General features: G+C 38.5%; 1 protein-coding gene across 1 annotated transcript; it reads right to left on the bottom strand.

The window, feature by feature from the left end:
* Window positions 1-3,143: 3,143 nt before the first annotated feature.
* On the bottom strand, window positions 3,144-18,915 carry LOC143031839 (uncharacterized). The gene is made up of 2 exons (XM_076196177.1): window positions 18,856-18,915; window positions 3,144-5,812 (listed from the first exon to the last, which is right to left on the bottom strand). The coding sequence occupies exon 2, from the start codon at window positions 5,556-5,558 to the stop codon at window positions 4,515-4,517; it is 1,044 nt and encodes a 347-aa protein (XP_076052292.1). The 5' UTR covers window positions 5,559-5,812; window positions 18,856-18,915; the 3' UTR covers window positions 3,144-4,514.
* Between the last annotated feature and the right edge of the window lie 2,008 nt (window positions 18,916-20,923).

Here is a 20,923-nt window from a genome sequence, read left to right as displayed (position 1 = left end):
TAGCTCAATATAAATCAACAGGATCAATAATGTCACCACCTAAAACTGGTAGACCACGCAAAACCTCAGTTAAGCAGGACCGTCTTATGGTAAGGTTGTCACAGAAGGATAGATTCAAGAGCGCTGCAGAGATATCCCGTGAGTTAAATGCATCTTATGACTGCGATGTGTCACGTAAAACAGTGTCTCGGAGATTAGTGAGTGCTGGTTTGAATGCCCGAGTCCCTGCATCCAAACCATTGATATCCAAGAAGAAGAAAGCCCGCCTGAAGTTTTGTATTGAACATGTTGTCTGGACGGAAGATCAGTGGTCAAGCGTTTATTTCAGTGATAAATCTAAGTTTAATTTACTTGGTTCAGATGGCAGGAATTATGTCCGACGAACGACTGGCGAAAGATTGTCCGTCAAATGTCTGAAGAAGACTGTGAAACACGGCGGAGGAAGTGTGATGGTGTGGGGGATCATCTCTGCTGCTGGTACTGGCCCTCTTGTTCGCTTGCATGAGAAGATCAACGGAGAGGTGTATAAACAGATTCTTCGACAGCATGCCCTTCCATATTTGAGATCTTCAAGGGTTCAATGTCCCATATTCGTGCAAGATAATGCTCCTTGCCACACTTACAAGAAGGTCAAATCATTCTTTACTGAAGAAGAACTTTATGTGATGGACTGGCCTGCTCAAAGCCCGGATTTAAATCCAATAGAGAATGTTTGGAAAATAATTGGTGAACGGGCACAGCGAAAAAATCCAAAAAATCAAGATGAACTCTGGAAGTTCTTGGAATTTGAATGGAGCACTGTTACTCCATCATTTTGTAGGAAATTGATCAATTCATGTAGCAACAGGTGTCAGGAGGTGATTGACAAAAAAGGATTGTTCACCAAATATTAATGTTATTGCTATTTATCTTTTAAAATAAGTTGAATTTCATTATTTTCTAAGCTACCCTTAACTTTTGACCGCAAGAAGTTACACACTCTTTTCTTTATTAATTACTAACTTTCTTTGTATGAGCTTCAAATTTTCAAGTAATATAGATATAATGTATATCTAATTGTATACAAAATATGAAGTTCTTGTGTAGGGTATTAATTTCAATATATGCATTTGAATACATATGCTTTCACTTACCCTTATATTTTGGCCGCTACTGTATGTGCTAGTAAACTTGTGTACTTCTCTACTAGTGTGCTAGTGCATTATGCTAGTTTGCTAGTGTATTTCTGTCCTAGTGTTATAGTGTATTTATGTGCTAGTGTACTTCTATAGTAGTGTGCTAGTGCTTTATGCTAGTTTGCTGGTGTGTTTCTGTCCTAGTGTTAGTGTATTTATGTGCTGGTGTACTTGTGTACTAGTGTTCTATTCTGCTAGTATACTCGTGTGCTAGTGTACTAGTGCACTTGTGTGCTAGTGTACTTGTACCATTGGTGGTTTACTTACGTGCTGGTGTACTAGTGTTTACTAGTATACTAGTGCTAATGTACTTACGTGCTAGTATACTTGTGTTAATATAATACTAGTGTCCTTATGTGCTAGTGTATTATCATGACAGAACATTTTGAAAGTAATAAGAATATGTTTTGGAAAGAAATTAAGAGAGGAAGAGGAGGCGAATCAAGTAGAGAAGAAAAGGTATTAGGTGCAGATGGAGAGATGATAATGGAAGAGAAGGCAGTGAGAGGAACGTGGGCAGAGTATTTTAGGGAGTTGCTAAATGCGAAGGATAGGGAGGGAAAGATAGCTGCAGTGGGAAGTGCTAAGAAAATGACCGTGATGAACGAGGAAAATGGAGGAGAATTCGAGAAGGATGAAGTGAAGGCAGTTGTAAAGCTTATCAAAGCAGGTAAGGCACCTGGTCTGGATGGATGCCATGCGGAATGTCTGAAAAAGGGAGGTGCAGTGATGGTGGACTGGCTGGTGAGGTTATTTAATGTTTGCTGCAGAGAGGGTGGAGTGCCGGAGAACTGGAGGAGTGCCTGTATAGTTTCATTTTACAAGGGGAAAGGGGACAAGTGTGAATGTAGTAGTTTCAGAGGGATTAGCTTGTTAAGTGTAGTTGGGAAGGCTTATGGGAGGATCTTGATTGAGAGGATTAGGAGAGGAACAGAGGGAGTAATTGGTGAGGAACAGTGTGGGTTTAGGACAGGTAGGGGTTGTGTAGATCAGGTTTTTGTGGTAAGACAGATATGTGAGAAAGCTATAGGAAAAAGGTAATGATGTTTTTTGGGCTTTTATGGATCTGTAAAAGGCTTATGACAGAATAGACAGGAAGGCACTGTGGGAGGTACTGCAGATATATGGGATAGGAGGAAAGCTGTTAAGAGCAGTCAAGAGTTTTTACGAGAGTAGTAGAGCTTGTGTTAGCATTAGAAATGGAGAGAGTGAATGGTTTGAGGTAAAGGTGGGACTTCGTTAGGGATGTGTTATGTCGCCCTGGTTGTTCAATCTTTACATGGATGGGGTGAATGCAAGGGTAGTGGGTCAGGGGTTGGAGATGGTTAAAGAAAATGGAGAAAAGTGGGAAATAAGCCAGTTGTTGTTTGCTGACAACACTTCGGTTGTAACGGGATCAGAGGAGGGATTGAGGAGGTGGAAGGAGTGAATATGGGGGGGCGTCCTAGGATGAGATGGATGAATGGGGTGAAAGGGGCATTACAAAAGAGAGGAATGTCTGTGGAGGAAGGACGGGAGAGGACAGAAGATAGGGGTGAATGGCGAAGGGCTGTGTATAGATGATGCCGTAATGCATGAGGGGAAGTGGGTGGTGGATGAGGAAGTATGAGAAAAAAATTGACACAACCCGAAGGGATTTCTCCCCGTCTTCTCCTTTTCTGCATGAGGGGACGGAGAGGGGAGGTTGCCGAATTTATGAAGCGGCCTTGCTGCGGATGTGCTGTGTCTTGCGACACTGCTTCTGACCCAAGGCGGTGGACGGGATGCAGGGATGACTCGTCATCCAGAAGGTACCAAGATAAGAGGGAGGGAGGAGGGGAGTGGAATATATGGGAAATGGAATGGGTGGGAGTGGTTTCTGTGCCTTTTTCTTATTGGCTACCCCCCGTGTAAGGGGGAAAAGCCTTTGGTATATGTATTTATCATTACTATACATTTTTTTTTTTTTTTTGCATCCTAGTTATGGACCAAAAGGTCTCATGCCGGCATGCTCCGCCTTTCTAATCTTTTGTTAGAAACCCTTGGGGTTCGATGTCACTTCTCTGGCAACGAGTAATACTGCTGTATAACGCGAGTATGGCGATGCATCATCGTGCATCAGGCAGCTGATGCTTCCCGCGATCATTTGACTCGTACCGAAGAGGTTAATGGAAAAATACCACAACAGTTCACATTTTTAAAATGTTTTAATATAACTCTTTTTATATCACACATACAACATAAGAACATAAGAATGAAGGAGACTGCAAGAGACCATAAGGCCTACACTAGGCAGCTCCGTACAAACCATCACATTTTTTATTTTATATAGTACATACAAGAAATACAGGCGTATATGTCAAAAGCGCAAATCTCGATATAATAGGAATAACCGAGACATGGTGGAGACTTTGAAGCTGAATTTAAAATTGTGGGATTGCAAAACTTTCAAGATATAAGTCACAAGAAAGGTGGGGGTGTTCTGTTGTGCGTTAGGAGCAATGTCCATGTTTCTGTTCTAAAGTGAAACAGGATGCATATGATAGTTCGTGTGTTGAACTAATCCAAACAAATAAACAAAAATGAATGTAGGTGCAATATATAGGCCAGTCATTATCATCAGCAGAAGACAAGCTGTTGTTTCAAGAACTGTCTAGTTTCTGCAACAGGGACTTCCTTCATAATGGGTGATATCAATTGTATTAGCATTGATTAGATGACCCCACACGGCCATATAGGTAGTCGCTTGATGGATTTTCTCGCTGACAAATACTTAATTCAACATGTAAAAGAGCCCACAAGACATGGAAACTTACTCGATCTATTGATCACTAGCCGCGAAAGCATGATAACCGATGTACAAGTCTGTGAAGCTATTGCAAATAGCGCTCACAGAGAACAGTTTTTCGCGAAAAATGTCTATTGCACTGGTCACACTGCAATGGGTTCTCTCCTGTTTGGGTCATCATGTGACGTGACGTTTGAGAAGATCCTTACGTGAAAAAAAAACCTTTATTGCACAGGCCACATTGGAATGTCTTCTCTGCAGCGTGGGTAGTCATGTGATATTTGAGAACACCCTTTTGTGTGAAAGCGGAATCACACATGTCACACTACAATGGATTCTCTCCTGTGTGGGTCATCATGTGACGTTTGAGATCACCCTATTGTGAGAAAACTGAATCACACGTATCACACTGGAATGGCTTCTCTCCTGGGTGGGTCATCATGTGACTTTCGAGATTACCCTTTTGTGAGAAAGCGGAATCACAAATGTCACACTGGAATGGCTTCTCTCCTGTGTGGGTCATCATGTGATCTTTGAGATTACGCTTTCGTGAGAAAGCGGAATCACACATGTCACACTGGAATGGCTTCTCCTGTGTGAGTCATCCTGTGACTTTTGAGATGACCCTTTTGTGAGAAAGCGGAATCACACATGTCGCACTGGAAAGGCTTCTCTCCTGTGTGGCTCATCATGTGACGTTTGAGACTACCCTTTTGTGAGAAAGCGGAATCACACATGTCACACTGGAATGGCTTCTCTCCTGTGTGGGTCATCATGTGAAGTTTGAGATCACGCTTTTGTGAGAAAGCGGAATCACACATGCCACACTGAAATGGCTTCTCTCCTGTGTGGGTCATCATGTGACGTTTGAGACCACCCTTATATGAGAAAGCGGAATCACACATGTCACACTGGAATGGCTTCTCTCCTGTGTGGGTCATCATGTGAAGTTTGAGATTACCCTTTTGTGAGAAAGCAGAATCACACAAGTCACACTGGAAAGGCTTCTCTCCTGTGTGGGTCATCATATGATGTTTGAGACTACCCTTTTGCGAGAAAGCTGAATCACACAAGTTACACTGGAAAGGCTTCTCTCCTGTGTGGGTCATCATGTGATGTTTGAGACTACCCTTATGTGAGAAAGCAGAATCACACAAGTCACACTGGAAAGGCTTCTCTCCTGTGTGGGTCATCATGTGATGTTTGAGATTACCCTTATGTGAGAAAGCAGAATCACACAAGTCACACTGGAAAGGCTTCTCTCCTGTGTGGGTCATCATGTGATGTTTGAGACTACCCTTTTGCGAGAAAGCAGAATCACACAAGTCACACTGGAAAGGCTTCTCTCCTGTGTGGGTCATCATGTGATGTTTGAGACCACCCTTTTGCGAGAAAGCAGAATCACACAAGTCACACTGGAAAGGCTTCACTCCTGTGTGGGTCATCATGTGATGTTTGAGACTACCCTTATGTGAGAAAGCAGAATCACACAAGTCACACTGGAAAGGCTTCTCTCCTGTGTGGGTCATCATGTGATGTTTGAGATTACCCTTTTGTGAGAAAGCAGAATCACACAAGTCACACTGGGAAGGCTTCTCTCCTGTGTGGGCCATCATGTGATGTTTGAGACCACCCTTTTGTGAGAAAGCAGAATCACACAAGTCACACTGGAAAGGCTTCTCTACTATGTCATCATGTGATATATGTGGTAATATTTTGGTGAGAAAATTGCATAAAATAGGTCGCACTAGAAATGTTTCTCCCCACGAGATAGCTGAGGTATAGATGCCACATCGGGTTTTCTTTGTTGCATGACAAATACATGGAATCGATGGATATCTTTCCCACAGAAATGCTGATGGTTACCTTTCTGGAAAAAATATAATCATAAGATTGACATTAACTTCTTGAGATTTGTAATAGTAGGATTGTGGGCGTTTTGTACCCAATCCATTTCATACATGCCATCCCCTATTATAAGAATGTTTTACTAAAAAGCACACAGTAAAATCGATTATTAAAATCCCTCATGAAAATGGGATGTAGTCACATGATATCCACACCAATTACATTGTCCTAGCCCTCGAATAGGTCCCCACCTACCCGGGCACACAACTCGCCAACAACCACCACCACCACTGTTAACATTGGTCATTGTTTGCTTAGTGTAAACAAACACACAGTTGCCACTGTCCAATCCGTGTGGCAGTTGCAACTGCTGAAAATATTACAAACCAACAGACCCTTTCCTCCTATAAAGGGGGTGTCTGCAGAGCCTTTCGCCTAGTGGGTTGAAATTCCATACTTCTCTCCTATTCCTACATAGGCGGGAGGTGTTAGGTTAGACTCAACCCTGCCCCTCAATCAACCAGTACTAAAACAAACTTTTGAAATTATCTTATCGAGTAACGGATTCACCGTTGCAACGGTCACTACAAATGAGTTGCAATTAAATTTGTGAAAAATTTACGTCCATTGTCTATTTCACTCATAAATCAGAATGACAACACAATTTTCTCCAGATTCAATTACGGTGTTCACTAACTTGTAACTTTATGCCTATAGTAACTGTATGTCTGGCATTAGAGAATGTAAACACTGAACACGTTTAATACGTCGCCTTCTTTCTATCTACAAATTTGGCAGAGGCGATCAGAACCAATGAAGAACTAGGCCAATTAAAGCAAACTTTAACGTAGAGGCACACTACTTGCTTTGCTGTCAAAATCTTGCGTACGTCACGTAGGGAGTGTTTTGCAGATGACTTTTTGGGCTAACAGCAAACAAAAATGAAGACAAAGCATCCTGCCAAGCTTTTACCTATGTTAACAAAATGGGATGTTTAATGCCCACGCTTCGGTCCTAGGACCGTCTTCAGGGGCGTAATGAGATACAGTGGACAAAAAGCTTAATATATTGGCCGTAGTTGGAACTGGGAGGGAGAGGTGTTCCGTGATACCGAAGCTGTCCGGATCCCCTCCTCCTCCAGCAGTCGTTACGGGAACCGGATAACTGGTCACAACCTTACATACCCAATTATACATAATGGATCATATACATTTTCATTTACAAAGAATAAATACAATAGAATAAAATGCAACTTATGCAACAAGTGAAAAAGTGGACTACACACTTGCACGAAAAAGGAAATAAATTAAATCGTGTTCATACACACTGTGACCTTTGTTCACCCTGTACACTCTCATTTTATGTTGAGTCTGTCATTGTGTTCCTAGTGCCCAGGTATATTGGATTTAAGTCTATGCACCTATTTACGCTAACTCCTTTTGTCGTCCACGCTTCTACAAATATTCTCCTTTTCTTTGAGTTGTCTCTGTGTACCACTCTGGCTCCTTCCCAGTCAATGTTGTGCTGTAGCTCGTTCATGTGTTTATAAAGTGCTGAGGCTGCATATTTCCGTTTAACTGCCTGTTTATACTCTTTTAACTCTAATGGCGAGTTTCTTGTCTTTCTCCTATGTAATCTGCATCACAATCCAAACAGCCTATGCGGGACACTACACCCGACTACTGAGTGGGTGCTTCCATGTCCATGACCCTGGTGAGGTTGTGATGCAGAGTGTTGCGTGGTTTATGTGCTACTTGTATGTTCTTGTCCCGGAGTACCCTGGCTGTCACCTCTGATGCACCTTTAATGTACAGAGTTGTGACCCTGTGTCCTGTGTGACGGGGGGGATGGTGTCTCGGTACGTTGCGTCCTCGTCCATTTCCATACGGTCTGACTCGGATAACCGTTGGTTCGGAAAACATCACGTAGGTGCCTTCTTAAGCACACCTTCTCAAACTCAGACACTAACTTCCTTAACTCCTCCTTTAATCCTCCAAATTTCTTCATTTTCTTTAACCTTCTCTAATCCCCGGCCCATTACCCTTGCACTTACTTCTCGCACCACCCCATCCATTTACACATTTAACAGCCACGGCGACACAACACATCCCTGGCGAAGTCCCACCCATACATCAAACCACTCGCTCTCTCCATTTCAAATTCAAAGGATTACAAAGGAGAAGCATGCCGACAGGAGACCTTTTGGTCCATAACTTGGGCTGATGCGAAAAAACTATAATGATGATAGATAAATTAATACAAAAAATAATAATGACAAATAAGAATAAATAGATAAATAGGTAAAGTTAAATGACAAACAATCAGGTAAATAGTAAATAATAAATGGACAGATAATAATAAACAAATTGAGATATAATAACAGTGTAAAAATGTTGTCACTTTTAATGTTATCGATTCTCTTTAGAAAAAAAATTAGACATGTATCAAGTCACCTGAGTCTACGTTTTTTTTTTTAAGGGAAAATAGATTCATATGTTTTAATTGATTTCCGTATCTTTTATTTTTTATATTTGGAATCAGTTTTGTGGCTCATTGTTGTACTTTTTTCCAATCTGTTGGTGACCATAAGGGAACGGCATATTCCAACTGTGGTTGAAGTCATAAGACCACGCAATCAGTCCTAGAAACTTATTTGCTTTCTCAGAGGCTGAAATACATTGTTTAGATGATTTGCGATCATTACTGATAATTAATCCGAGATCCTTTTCACTATCCACTTTTGTTAACAAATTTCTAAATAACTTGTAATTGTACTTACTGTTATTTCTACCTATGTGCATAACCTTGCATTTACTTGTGTTCAATTTCATTAGCCAATTTACAGACCATTAGTTTAAGTCAGGGGTTCCCAAAGTGGGTTCCGTGAAGCTAGGCCAGGGGTTCCGTAGGTCGTAAGCTAAAGTTCACCAGACATGCAAAGTATAGTATGTTTAAGGAAATTATGTTGTACAACTTACTATTTTGAGTAAAAAGTATGTTTATTTAAAATAAATTCATTTTTCAGTATAGTTTGTTTTAATGAAATTATGTACAACTTACTATTTTGAGTATAAAGTATGTTTAAAATAAATTCATTTTTCAATATAGTATGTATTATTTTGGGTTCCATTTTTTTTAATAATGTCAAAGGGTTCCACAACAAAAAAAAGTTTGGGAACCACTGGTTTAAGTGATCGTTTGCCATTCCATGCAGTTTTGTATCATCAGCAAATTTGGAGACAATAGATTTCAGTCCGTGGTCTATATCACTTATATATACTATAAAGAGAAGTGGCCAAAGAACAGAACCCTGAGGAACTCCACTTTGTAAAAACATCTTTGCCTCTGTAAGTTTGGTGGATTCCATCAAAAACATATAAGTCATGATGCCTAGAAATGAGAAACCAAGTATCAAGAAAGTGGTATCCCAGTTGCGTGAACAACTGTGATATCCTCTCATTGATTGTTATGGCTTTAACAAAGGTTGTACTACTCTTGCAAAAAAAAAAAAAAAAAATCTTGACTGCCATTAACAGCTTTCCTCCTATCCCATATATCTGTAAAACCTCCCACAATGCCTTTCCATCTACCCTGTCATAACCCTTTTCCAAATACTCGAAGGCCCAAAAACATCTTAACCCTTTGCTAAAGCTTTCTCACATATCTGTTTTACCACGAAAATCTGACTTTGCACATCTTGTAAATGCTCTCTCAATGAGCAGACGCTGAGTCATCGACTTGAACCCAAGTTGCTGGTTCCTTCTGAGATTTTGATTCCTAATAACCAAAGAATAATTTTACCAAAGATGCTCCCCAAGTGAATTGAATTTGTACTTAATCACACATTTCTTTATTAGTTAACTTTACCTATTCATTATTCATATTACTGTTATTTGTATTTATTTGTTTATTTATAGTTATATCTTTTTGCATCCGACCTAGTTATGGACCAAAAGGTCTCCTATTGGCATGCTCCTCCTTTGTAATCTTTTGTAAATAGAATTGGTTACCCTCATAAACATGTAATGTACGGTATGCATATCATACCCACACCATTTACAGTGTCCCAGCCCTGTATCACAGCAAAATACTGCTTGACATGCCTAACCTTGAGGAGGTGCCCATTTATGTATCCATGCTACTCGCCAACAACCACCACTTGACTGCTGTTAATGTTGGTCACTGATTACTTAGCTGGTCATATCAATACACACTCATATGAACTTCATAGAGTGGACTCTGCCAACAAATGGTAAACTGGTGTTTGCTACTACCCTTTTCTATTCTTTCACTACAATGTAAACAAACACATAGTTGCCAGATCAACTCCGACATGAGCCACTGTCCCATCCGTGTACCAGTTATAACTGCTGGCAATATTACAAACCAATACCGGATGCCTGGACTCACTTGAGGAAACATATTACGTAAAAACATAGTCAAAAGTACATTCTATACAGAACTGTCGAAGACACTAGAGCTCATGGAGGAGTCATATAACTCAAATTATCTAACACAAAAGTTCTCACAACTCATTCAGATCATCAGGTGGAAATTATTGCCCTCCATCAAATGCCCGTATATAAATTAATTATAAACTATCATCCGTCACAAAATGATCTTGTAAATTTCACGGTAACAACAAATTCAACAGAACAAGAGAAGACATCACAACTCGGCAAGGATATAGTGACAGCCTTTTATAGAAATTAAACTAACAAAGAAATTCCATCACTACAGCTAATCAAAAGAAAAAAAAATAATCTGAATGGCGGCCATATCATCCATGTACTTTAAATGGTTACATTAATTTAACCAAGATTCTCACCCCTGACCAAGAGGAACTACTTAATTTAGGGTTCAACTGCCTTATTATGTCTAAGCTCAAAAAATAAAAATAAAGTTCCAAAAAATTAACAGAATGTGAAGTTCTTATTGATGATGTCAAGAAATTAAGTAAAACAGGTGAAGTGTATAAATTTACTATAACAATTGGAAAGACTTCTGTACTAGGACTCCTCTCTCTGGGTAAAGTATTTAATAGACCTAATCAAATATTTATTAATACAGGATCTGCAGTAAATGTTATAATCAGTAAAGTGCTTAAAAGGGATGAAACTGGAAGTGAAACTCTTGGAACCAATCCATTACTCATTGCTAGGAGTAACAGGAAGTCAGTTAAAAGCATTAGGTAAGACTGACTTGGATGTTATTTTGTATAAAAATGAGCACTTGCACATTCTGGGGATAGTTGTAGAAGAATCTGTCTTCCTAGGAAATTTAGTGATAGGATTTGAAACAATGAGAAAAGAGGGCATGATCATATGTCTGGCTGAGTTAGGGATCTTAGCAAAATCACAGTTAATCCCATTTTTAAATCAACTAGATTTAGAGCAAGTATTTGAGATAAGAGAACCTATTGAGATTGATGGGGAAAGATAACAATGCTAGAATGGATAGTAGCGGGTCAGAGTGGTCTATTCAAGAACAGAGAACACATGAGGAAGAAGACACACATAGTGGACACAGCTCAGATGTTCAAGAAATCCCAGAAATTAACCCATTCAACTCCGATGACAAGATGTCTTGTCATTTGGTCAAATAAAACAAAAAATCATAAAACACCAAAATGTTTGATCAAACACCAGAAAAATATGACGTCAATCCTCGCTTCGCTCGCAGCGAAGCGAGGGCTGACGTCATATTTTTCTGGTGTTTGATCAAACATTTTGGTGTTTTATGATTTTTTGTTTTATTTGACCAAATGACAAGACATCTTGTCATCGGAGTTGAATGGGTTAATCAGAATTCATCAAGTCCAAATGAAGCTTTGCTAATTGTGGAAGGTGGCATAATAAAGTTGACATTATTGCACTCCAGAGCAATTAACAGAGTACAAGTGCAGTTGAAAGGCGTCACTGTAGTCTTCAAAATTTTAACCATCCCAGAATCAATTAGGATAATAGGTTTGAAATTGGACTTTGGGATTTATAAGACACACAAGAACAAGGCAGAAATATTAGTGATTAGTACTCTGAATAAAGACATGGTTTAAAGACAAGGTTCACAAACAGGATGTTTTCAAGTCTATCAAAAACCCATTAAGATAACAAGAGTCCTGAAGAGGTGGAATCACCACTTTCATCCATCTGTTCAATTCAAGAAGAAACAGATTTGGAGGAGAAATATAAGAGTCAACTAGGGCCTACTTGTCTTGAGTTAGAATCATGGTTAATCCCATTGCTAGTGAAGCACAATAAAGCAATTCCTTAGCCTGGGGACACCTTGGACAAAACAGCTGTTTTAAAACATCAGATCAAATTAAAACTGGTTTTCAACCTGTTTATATACCTGCCTACAGATTACCACATTCCAAGCTAGCCATTGTAGATAACTTGATCACTGAAATGTTATCACAGGATGTCATAGAACCCAGTCAAAGTGAATGGAACTTCCCATTGATTCTGATGCCAAATTCAGATGGTACCATGTGTCCAGTTATTGACTATAGGGAATTGAATAAACAGATAATACCTGATTGACTACCATTACTGGTAATAGCAGATATATTTTGTAGTTTGGGAACTGAGAATCAGTATTTTAGCACTACTGATTTCAAATCAGCTTTCTGGCAGATAAAGATGCACAAAGATTCTTAAGATTATACAGCATTTTCTACAACAAGGCATTATGCATTCAAGCAAATGCCATATTAGTTATGTAACATTCCATAACTTATATGAAATTAATACAGTACTAGATGGGTTGTTATGAAACACAGCCAGTGTATTTCTAGATATCTTAATAGTTTTCCAAACAGCAACTGAGCACTTTAAGATATTAAATTAGGTATTGTCAAGACTAGTTGAATCAGGGTTGAAAGTGAAACTTTGCAAGTGTCATTTATTTGGATCATAAGACATGGACTTACTACAGTGAACTCAAAGGTAGAGACAGTAAAAAAATCAGTTGAATCAGGTCTAAAGGGAAATTGGAAAAATTAAAGTTTTTACAAGACAGTGTCATTTATTTGAGACATAAGTTAAATAGACATGGACTCAGTACAGTGAACTCAAAGGTAGAGGCAGTACAGAACTACCCAGTACCAAACAATGTAGAGAAAGAAGTTTCATTAAAGACATTGACAGATTGGAAAAAGTACAAAGGAGAGTCACAAAACTGATTCCAAATATAAAAAATAAATCATACAAAAATCGACTAAAACATATGAATCTGTTTTTCCTAAAAAAGCGTAGACTCAGAGGTGACTTGATAAAGTGACAAAATTCTTACAGTGAATGAATCTGACAAGAAATAATGGTCTCAAACTGTCAGGAAATAGATTTAATTTGGAAGTGGGTAGAAACAACTTCACCAACCTTGTAGTTAATAAATGGAATAAACTTCCTGCAGAGGCAGTGCAATGTAGTTCAGTTCGAAGCTTTAAGATTTGTTTAGATAAACATTTAAGCAAGATGCTGTAATGACTGCCATTTATTTTATATTTGATTATTTGTTTGTTATTATTTGTCTGTTTATTTATTATTTGCTTGATTTCCATTTATTATTTACTATTTACTTATTTGTTTATTTTATTTACTATCATTTATATTATCATAATTTATATCTTTTTTTTTTATCATTTATGTATATTTTTTCTGCATCCGGCCTAGTTATAGACCAAAAGGACTCCTGTCGGCATGCTCCACCTTTGTAATCCTTTGACAGGGTATTATAGGAAGTTTATCAAGGAATATGCAGACACATCTAATCTATTAAATTCTTTGTGAAGGAGAGATTCCAAGTTCATTTGGGGACCTGAACAACAACAAACTTTTGACAAGTTGAAAGTTAAACTTACTAGTTTTCCAGTTCTCATTTTTCCTAATTATGATAAAGAGCTCATTCTTTGCAAAATTGCAACAGATAGCTTTCACACTGAGATTTTGTAACAATGCATTACAATAAGGGAAACATTAGCAGTGATATATTCACAAAAGAGTTTTAGAGATAAGATACTGGGATATCCAATCAGAATGTGGACTGATCATACAGCTATTCAGAACTTATACATAAGAATCTTAGAGGCAGATTAGCCAAGTGGTTTACTACACTTCCATGTTATGAGGTTAAGTTTGAATACATTCCAGGTAGGGAGAACATTGCAGCAGATGCACTACATAGGAATATTAGCCAACCAATGACAGGGTTGATCAATATTATCTGCAGTACTAACGAACTAGTACCATTAGATGAACTGATAATAAGGGTACAAAGAAAAAGACTTGGAAAACTGTAGCCCAGAACTTGATGAACCCTTGAGGTATTCCTCCAAAATAATCGAAGGGGTATAAGATAGAAGAATTTCATTTAAGCAATGAGAGGGAGTGAAGTATAGAGTAGAACTAGGAGTGGAATTGGAATGGGGATGATTCAAGGAAGGAGTTACAAGGTATGCAAAGTTGGTGTGTGGAACAAGGAGGATGGGATGAAATAGAAGGAAGAGCAAGTGGTGGGATGAAGAAGCAAAGAAAGTTGCAGAAGAAGCAAGCATTCATAGACTGTTTACAAAACAGGATGAGAGAATCATATGAGAGGTGCAAAGAAAAGAGAAAAGAAGCAAAGCATAAGATAAAGGAAGCAAAAAGGGAGATGTGAAATGGGGTAAGAGTATAACAGAAATTTTTTAAAGTAATAAAAAGGTGTTTTGGAAAGAAATAAAGCAGAGAAGAAAAGGTAAAAGGTGAAGATGGAGAGATGATAATGGAAGAAACGGTGGTAAGAGGAAGATGGGCTGAGTATTTTAGGAAGTTGCTAAATGTGAAATGGAATAAGGAAGGAAAGGTAAATGCAGAGGGAAGCGCTAAGAAAATGACAGTGATGGTGGACTGGCTGGTGAGGTTGTTTAATGTTTGTTCAAAAGAAGGTAGAGTGTCAGGGGACTGGTGGAGTACCTGTATAGTTCCACTTTACAGGGGAAAAAGGAACAAGTGTGAATGTAGTAGTCTCAGAGGGATCAGTTTGTTCAGTGTAGTTGGGAAGGGTTATGAGAAGGGTTTTGTTTGAGAGGAGTAGGAGAGGAACAGAGGAAGTAATTGGTGAGGATCAGTGTGTGTTTAGGACATGTAGGGGTTGCGTGGATCAGATTTTTGTGGTAAGGCAGATATGTGAGAAAACTTTAGGAAAAGGTAAGGATGTTTTTTGGGATACTTATAGATTTGGAAAAGGCTTATAACAGGGTAGACAGGAAGGCATTGTGGAAGGTATTGCAGATACATGGGATAGGAGGGAAGCTGTTGAGAGCAGTCAAGAGTTTTTACGAGAGTAGTAGAGCCTGTGTTAGAATCAGAAATGGTTTGAGGTAAAGGTGGGACTTTGCCAGGGGTGTTTTATGTTGCCTTGGCTGTTTAATCTATACATGGATGGGGTGGTGTGAGAGGTAAATGCAAAGGTAATTGGCCAGGGATTGGAGATGGTTAAAGAAAATGGAGAAATGTAGGAGATAAGCCAGTTGTTGTTTGCTGACAACACTGCGCTTGTGGCAGGATCAGAGGAGGGATTAAGTGAGTCAGTAATGGAGTTTGGGAAGGTGTGCAAAAGAAGGGAGCTGAAGATAAATGTGGGTAAAAGTAAGGTGATGAGATGTACAAGGGAAGAATGTGGTAGCAAATTGGAAGTATTAAGGGTGAGAGATAGTTTTAGATACTTGGGTGCAAATGTGGCGGGAAAGGGATGAGTGGAGGTGGAGGTAGAATGTAGATTGAGAAGAGCAAATAAATGCCTTGGTGGATTAAAGTGTAATGAGAAACAGACATTTGGGAATGGATGCTAAAAGGAGATTGTATGAAGGACACTGGGAAAGAGAGGAAGAGAGATGACAGAAGATAGGGATGAATGAAGAATGGTCCTGTATGGATGATGCTGTGATGCATGGGAGTGGGTGGAGGATGGGGGGCTGAGGGAGTATGTGTGAATGATATTATGCAGCCCAAAGGGATTTCTCCCTGTCTTCTCCTTTTCTGCATGAGGGGGCAGAGAGGGGGGGGGGGTCACCAATAAAAATGAAGCAGCGTTCCTGTGTCTTGCTGACCAAGGGCAGTGGGCGAGATGCAGGGATGACCCATCATCCACGAGGAGCTAAGATAAGAGGGAGGAAGGGGTGAATGAAAGTGGAGTATGTGGGGATGGAATGGGTGGGAGTGGATTTTATACCTTTGTTTTTTGGCTACTTCCCTTGTCTTGGGAAATAGCCATTGGTATGTATTTTATGTTTATGTTAAAGCCATACAAGAATTAAATGGATGTATAGCATGATAACAAGAATAAATCAAGTTCTTGTAGCCCTTAGAATTGTGTGATTACAAATGAAGCCTCAAATCAGAGTATGACCTAAGTAATGTGAAGTCCTCACAAAGTATGAAAAGTGGAACATCTGTCATTCCTTTATTTTTTCATCTTTTCACCATAATTTCTTTTTCTGGTTGGACCCTAATGAATTCCCTAGAAAGGAAAACAATAAGGTGGCCAATAATTGCACAGGATGCAACTGGCCAGCCTCCACAGAAACATCAGAGTTGGGAGTAAAACAACTTTCAAAACTGGAATTCTTAGCGAGTACCAGTTTCAACATTCAATGGAATCCAATCAACCTGTAGCATCAAGAATCTTAATGTCATCAACTCTATTTTAACATTATATGCACAGTTTTCTTTTTTGTATTGGAAAAATAAAATAGATGTGCAAAATATGTAATTGCTTGTGTTTTATACATGGATTACCTATATCTTGTGGCATTCTGCCTGGATACCAGTTGGAAGATGTGGTATACCAGGAAGGGATCAGAGTGGAAAGAATTGATTAGAAATGTGTGTGGAGCAAGAGATGGTGGTTGGAAAGGAGCCCCCCCTCCCCAAATGTTAGGTTAGGTATTCATCAACCCCCAAGCATAGCATTTATTGACCCTTTGCATACTCGCATTGACTGCCATGGCTCGATATCAACCACTCTGGAGACCTCTGGTCTTGCCAGTGCCTGACAAGCAAGTATCACATGACTGCTGTCAATGGTTTTCCTCTAATGGCATTTAAACTTGAGTTCTCGGTGCCTAGGGAATCCATAAACTTCATCCCGTGACAGAAACACGGACCTTGTTATGAATAGAAGGATCTCCTGGCATATTTTTTGCTTTGACACTGCATAAAAAACATATTGTATTATCCAAAGTTATATTGCATTCAGGGATCTAAATCCTGACATTAGCAAAACACCCAACAGGTAATTTTTTCCCCAACAATTTTCCTGTTGATTTGACCAAATCAGGTGTTCCATTTCAATTGGAAATCACTTGTTTGTACTAAACCCCCACCCCCATCTGGGGACTGCATTGGGAAATAAGTATTGTGATTTAGAGAAACATGCAAAGGCAGTGATTAATGCGAGAAATGACAACATTGTTCAAATAAACAATAAATCAAGCACAGTATTCTCTTATTCTGACCATATCTAACCTACTCAGTCTCTCTCTCCCTCATGGAAAATAGATTTTTCAATGGTATTTGTTTTATTTGCTTCTTGTATTCGATACGAGATAATTTTATACAAGATAATTTTCATTCTCTTCCATACATATATATTTTTTTACAATAATTGTATAGTAATGATCCTACTTAATAATAATTTTAAGTATTCACATAGATGTTTGCCAGTCTGCAACCCTTTCCTATATCATCTGCTAGCCCATGTTTAAATACAATTAATTCATTGTAACGTCGGCGACAATTTTTAAAACACCAAGACTTGTTAGGTTACAAAGTTTAACCTCCCTGCAGACAGCCCCCTCTACAATTTTTGAAACGCTGGGTTTCTTTCAACAGAACAATACCTAATTTGATCTCGTTACTAACCTACAGCATTCTTTCTAAAGTACCCAACACCTACACAGCTACAACCACAATGGCTTGCAACTTCCAGGCATCAATCTAATCATGTAGGCTCTGTCTGGCAAGCGCCTACAATAATCTTTTCTTTACCTGTGTCTGGCTTCCTTCTTTGCTCATCATTTTCATGACACTTCAGCGTCTCACAAATGTCTAAACTATTTCAAATATTCTTGCAAATATACAAAGGCACTTTTAAATTTTTTTACATGGTTTATCCCTACTTAGCGAATATATTTGTCACAACAGAGCTAAGAATACTTAAATCATAAGCTCTTTCAAGGGGTAGGCTAACTAATCTGTTTTTGTTTCGTAATCCAGAAATCCACCTCCTTACGATCTGACCTTTTACAAGCTGTGGTTTACTAACAATCGTTATGTGCAGGAAGTAGTGGTGAGATGATAGCAGGACTGGTGTTTTTTTTTGTTTTTTTTATCCAGGATTGGGCATGTGTAGAATAAAAGTCTTGCTCACAGGCATAATAAGTCGATTAAGAACAGCAGTTATGTTTTGAAGATATGTGGGGTTTGATTGCTAATATAGGATTTGTTAGATATTGTTCCTAGCATCAATATATTTAAAACTGCTGATTGAAGAACTGGGCAACAATTTGTTACGTAGAGATGTTTAAGCACCTTAACTTAAACTGGGAAAACAAAGACGGCGACATGATATATAATATCAAAACGGGTCAGGACTCATAGTAATGGAACGAAATTGTACAAATCTGACTAGGTTTAAGAAGGAAATAGACAAGATCTGATTTACAACAGTGATCAACAAATGGAATAGACTTTATTACCATGTAATAAGCGCTGAAATCATTGGGGACAATTGAATTTACCGATTCACCCAACCACAGAACCTGATATCTGGCTCATGTGTGATAAATGTTGTGATATGAACGATGGTGTACTTCATTTCCTGCGCAATTGAGTAGTTTTAAGATATTAATTGTTAAAGTAATGCACTTAGGCCTACCTCTCCTCCCGAACGATCTGGGGGGGGGGAATGTGGGAAATCGGGGTTTTTGGGTGGGGAGAATTTACGCATGGAGTAATGACTGTTGCAGAAGACGTCTAAAAAAAATTAACGCATAATATCAAATAACAAACACGCAGATTCTACCTTCTATGTAGGGATTGCGGCGCTGAACTCAGAATCAGCCATATTTGTTATTGTTATTGACCTACGCTTCCAACGAATAGCTACATTAGCAACGAATAGCTACTTTTACCCAACTAACGTCTTCCTTAGGTTCCTCATGTCTTTCTCCTAAACATTGGGTTCTTGGGATGGGCGATTATTACATCCAGTAACGAGCGTATGTTTTGCCCACGCGTTCTCACATATATTTTTTTTCGCTACATTGGAGCGTTGTTCTGGGAGTAGCGTTGCCTCATCTCCAATTTATACGCTACTTGCTACATTGGAGCGCTGTTGTTAGAGTAGCGTTGCCTCATCTCCAATTTTTACGCTAGCTAGACAACTTAATGGGGGAAGTGTTAATTTTGATGGGAGAAATGTTAATAAGGCATTGAATGTCAATGAAGGACCAAATAATAACATAGAGCAAGGTATATAAATAAAAAACAAAATTATAATGTAAGACATGATATTGAAACTCAAAATGTGTCAAAAAGAAATAATTACGAGTTTCTTAAAACCATGTACTTTAATGCTCGTAGTATTAGGAACAAATTTCAAGAAATACAGGTGTATGTCAAAAGCTAAAATCTCGATGTGATAGGAATAACTGAGACATGGTTAAATGGTACAGAGTTCGAAGCTGAATTTAATATTGCGGGATTTGAACACTTTCATCAGGATAGAAACCACAAGAAAGGTGGGGGTGTTCTGTTGTACGTTAAAAACAATGTTCATGCTTGTGTTTTAGAGAAAGTGAAACAGGATGCATATGATAGTTTGTGGGTTGAGTTAACCCAAACAAATGGACAAAAAATGAATAAAGGTGTAATATATGGGCCAAAGACATTATCATTAGCAGACGACAAACTGTTATTTCAAGAACTGTCTAGTTTCTGCAACCGGGATTTATTGATAATGGGTGATTTCAATTTTACTGACATTGATTGGATGACCCTTGAACATGGCCATATAGGTAGTCGCTTGATTGATTTTCTTGGTGACAATTACTTGATTCAGCATATAAAAGATCCCACAAGATATGGAAACTTACTCGATCTATTGATCACTAGCCGCGAAAGCATGATAACTGATGTAGAAGTCGGTGAAACTGTTGCAAATAGCGATCACAACTTAGTTAGAATCAAATTCCTAAATTTTTTTTATAATAGATACTTGTTTCTAAAATACCCGATTTGAGTAAAGCTCAGTTCATAGGACTACGTCAGGAGCTTCAGCTTACAGATTGGGAGGCAAAATTAAGCGAAAGATCTGTAGATCAGATGTGGGAAATATTTCAAAATACGATCACTAAGATGATTCATACTTACATTCCTTTTAAGGACAGACGTCCCCCAAATCAGGCTCGCCCAAAGTGGCTCGACAAAGAAACTGAAAAAAGTATTGCTAAAAAGAGACAGTCTTATAAGAAATATAAGTGCTCGGGTGCATCTAATGACTATGAAAGTTATGTATCAATACAGAGAGACTTAAAAAAGACAATAAAAAAAACGACAGTACGAAATGAACATCGCTGATAAATCCAAAGAGAATCCCAAAGAATTCTATAGCTACATTAGAGATAAAAAGGTTGTTAGGAATCACATTGGTCCACTATTATCTACTGACGGTCAACTTGAATATTCAAATGAAGGAATGTGTAATATTTTAAAAAATTATTTTAGCTCAGTATTCGTAAACGAAACACCTCAAAGTGAACTCCAAACTGAAACCTGTGAAAAGTCTAGGGTAAACTTACTCACTACGGTAAATATAACAAAAGAAAAGATTAAAAGGTGAATAGATAAACTCAAAGTTAATAAAACACCAAGGCCTGACGGTTGGCATCCAAGAATCTTAAAGGAAATGAAAAATGAGATTGTTGTTCCATTAGAAATTATTTTCAAGAAATCCATCATATCCGGAGATGTCCCAAGAAAATGGAAGCTAGCTAACGTTACACCCATATTCAAAAAAGGTGACAAAAAGAAACCAAATAACTATAGGCCTATAAGTTTGACTTCAATCGTAGGAAAAATAATGAAAACTA

The sequence above is a fragment of the Oratosquilla oratoria genome, chromosome 12 (genome assembly GCF_046742065.1).
Source record: "Oratosquilla oratoria isolate Oo_2021 chromosome 12, ASM4674206v1, whole genome shotgun sequence".
NCBI classification, from domain to species: Eukaryota; Metazoa; Arthropoda; class Malacostraca; order Stomatopoda; family Squillidae; genus Oratosquilla; species Oratosquilla oratoria.
The sequence above is the reverse complement of the archived record's forward strand: the minus strand, read 5'-3'. Positions and strand labels throughout refer to the sequence as shown.

What these genes read in the sequence shown, in the direction of transcription:
- LOC143031839 (XM_076196177.1), bottom strand. Translation starts at nt 5,558, where the DNA reads ATGATGGCCCACACAGGAGAGAAGCCTTCCCAGTGTGACTTGTGTGAT.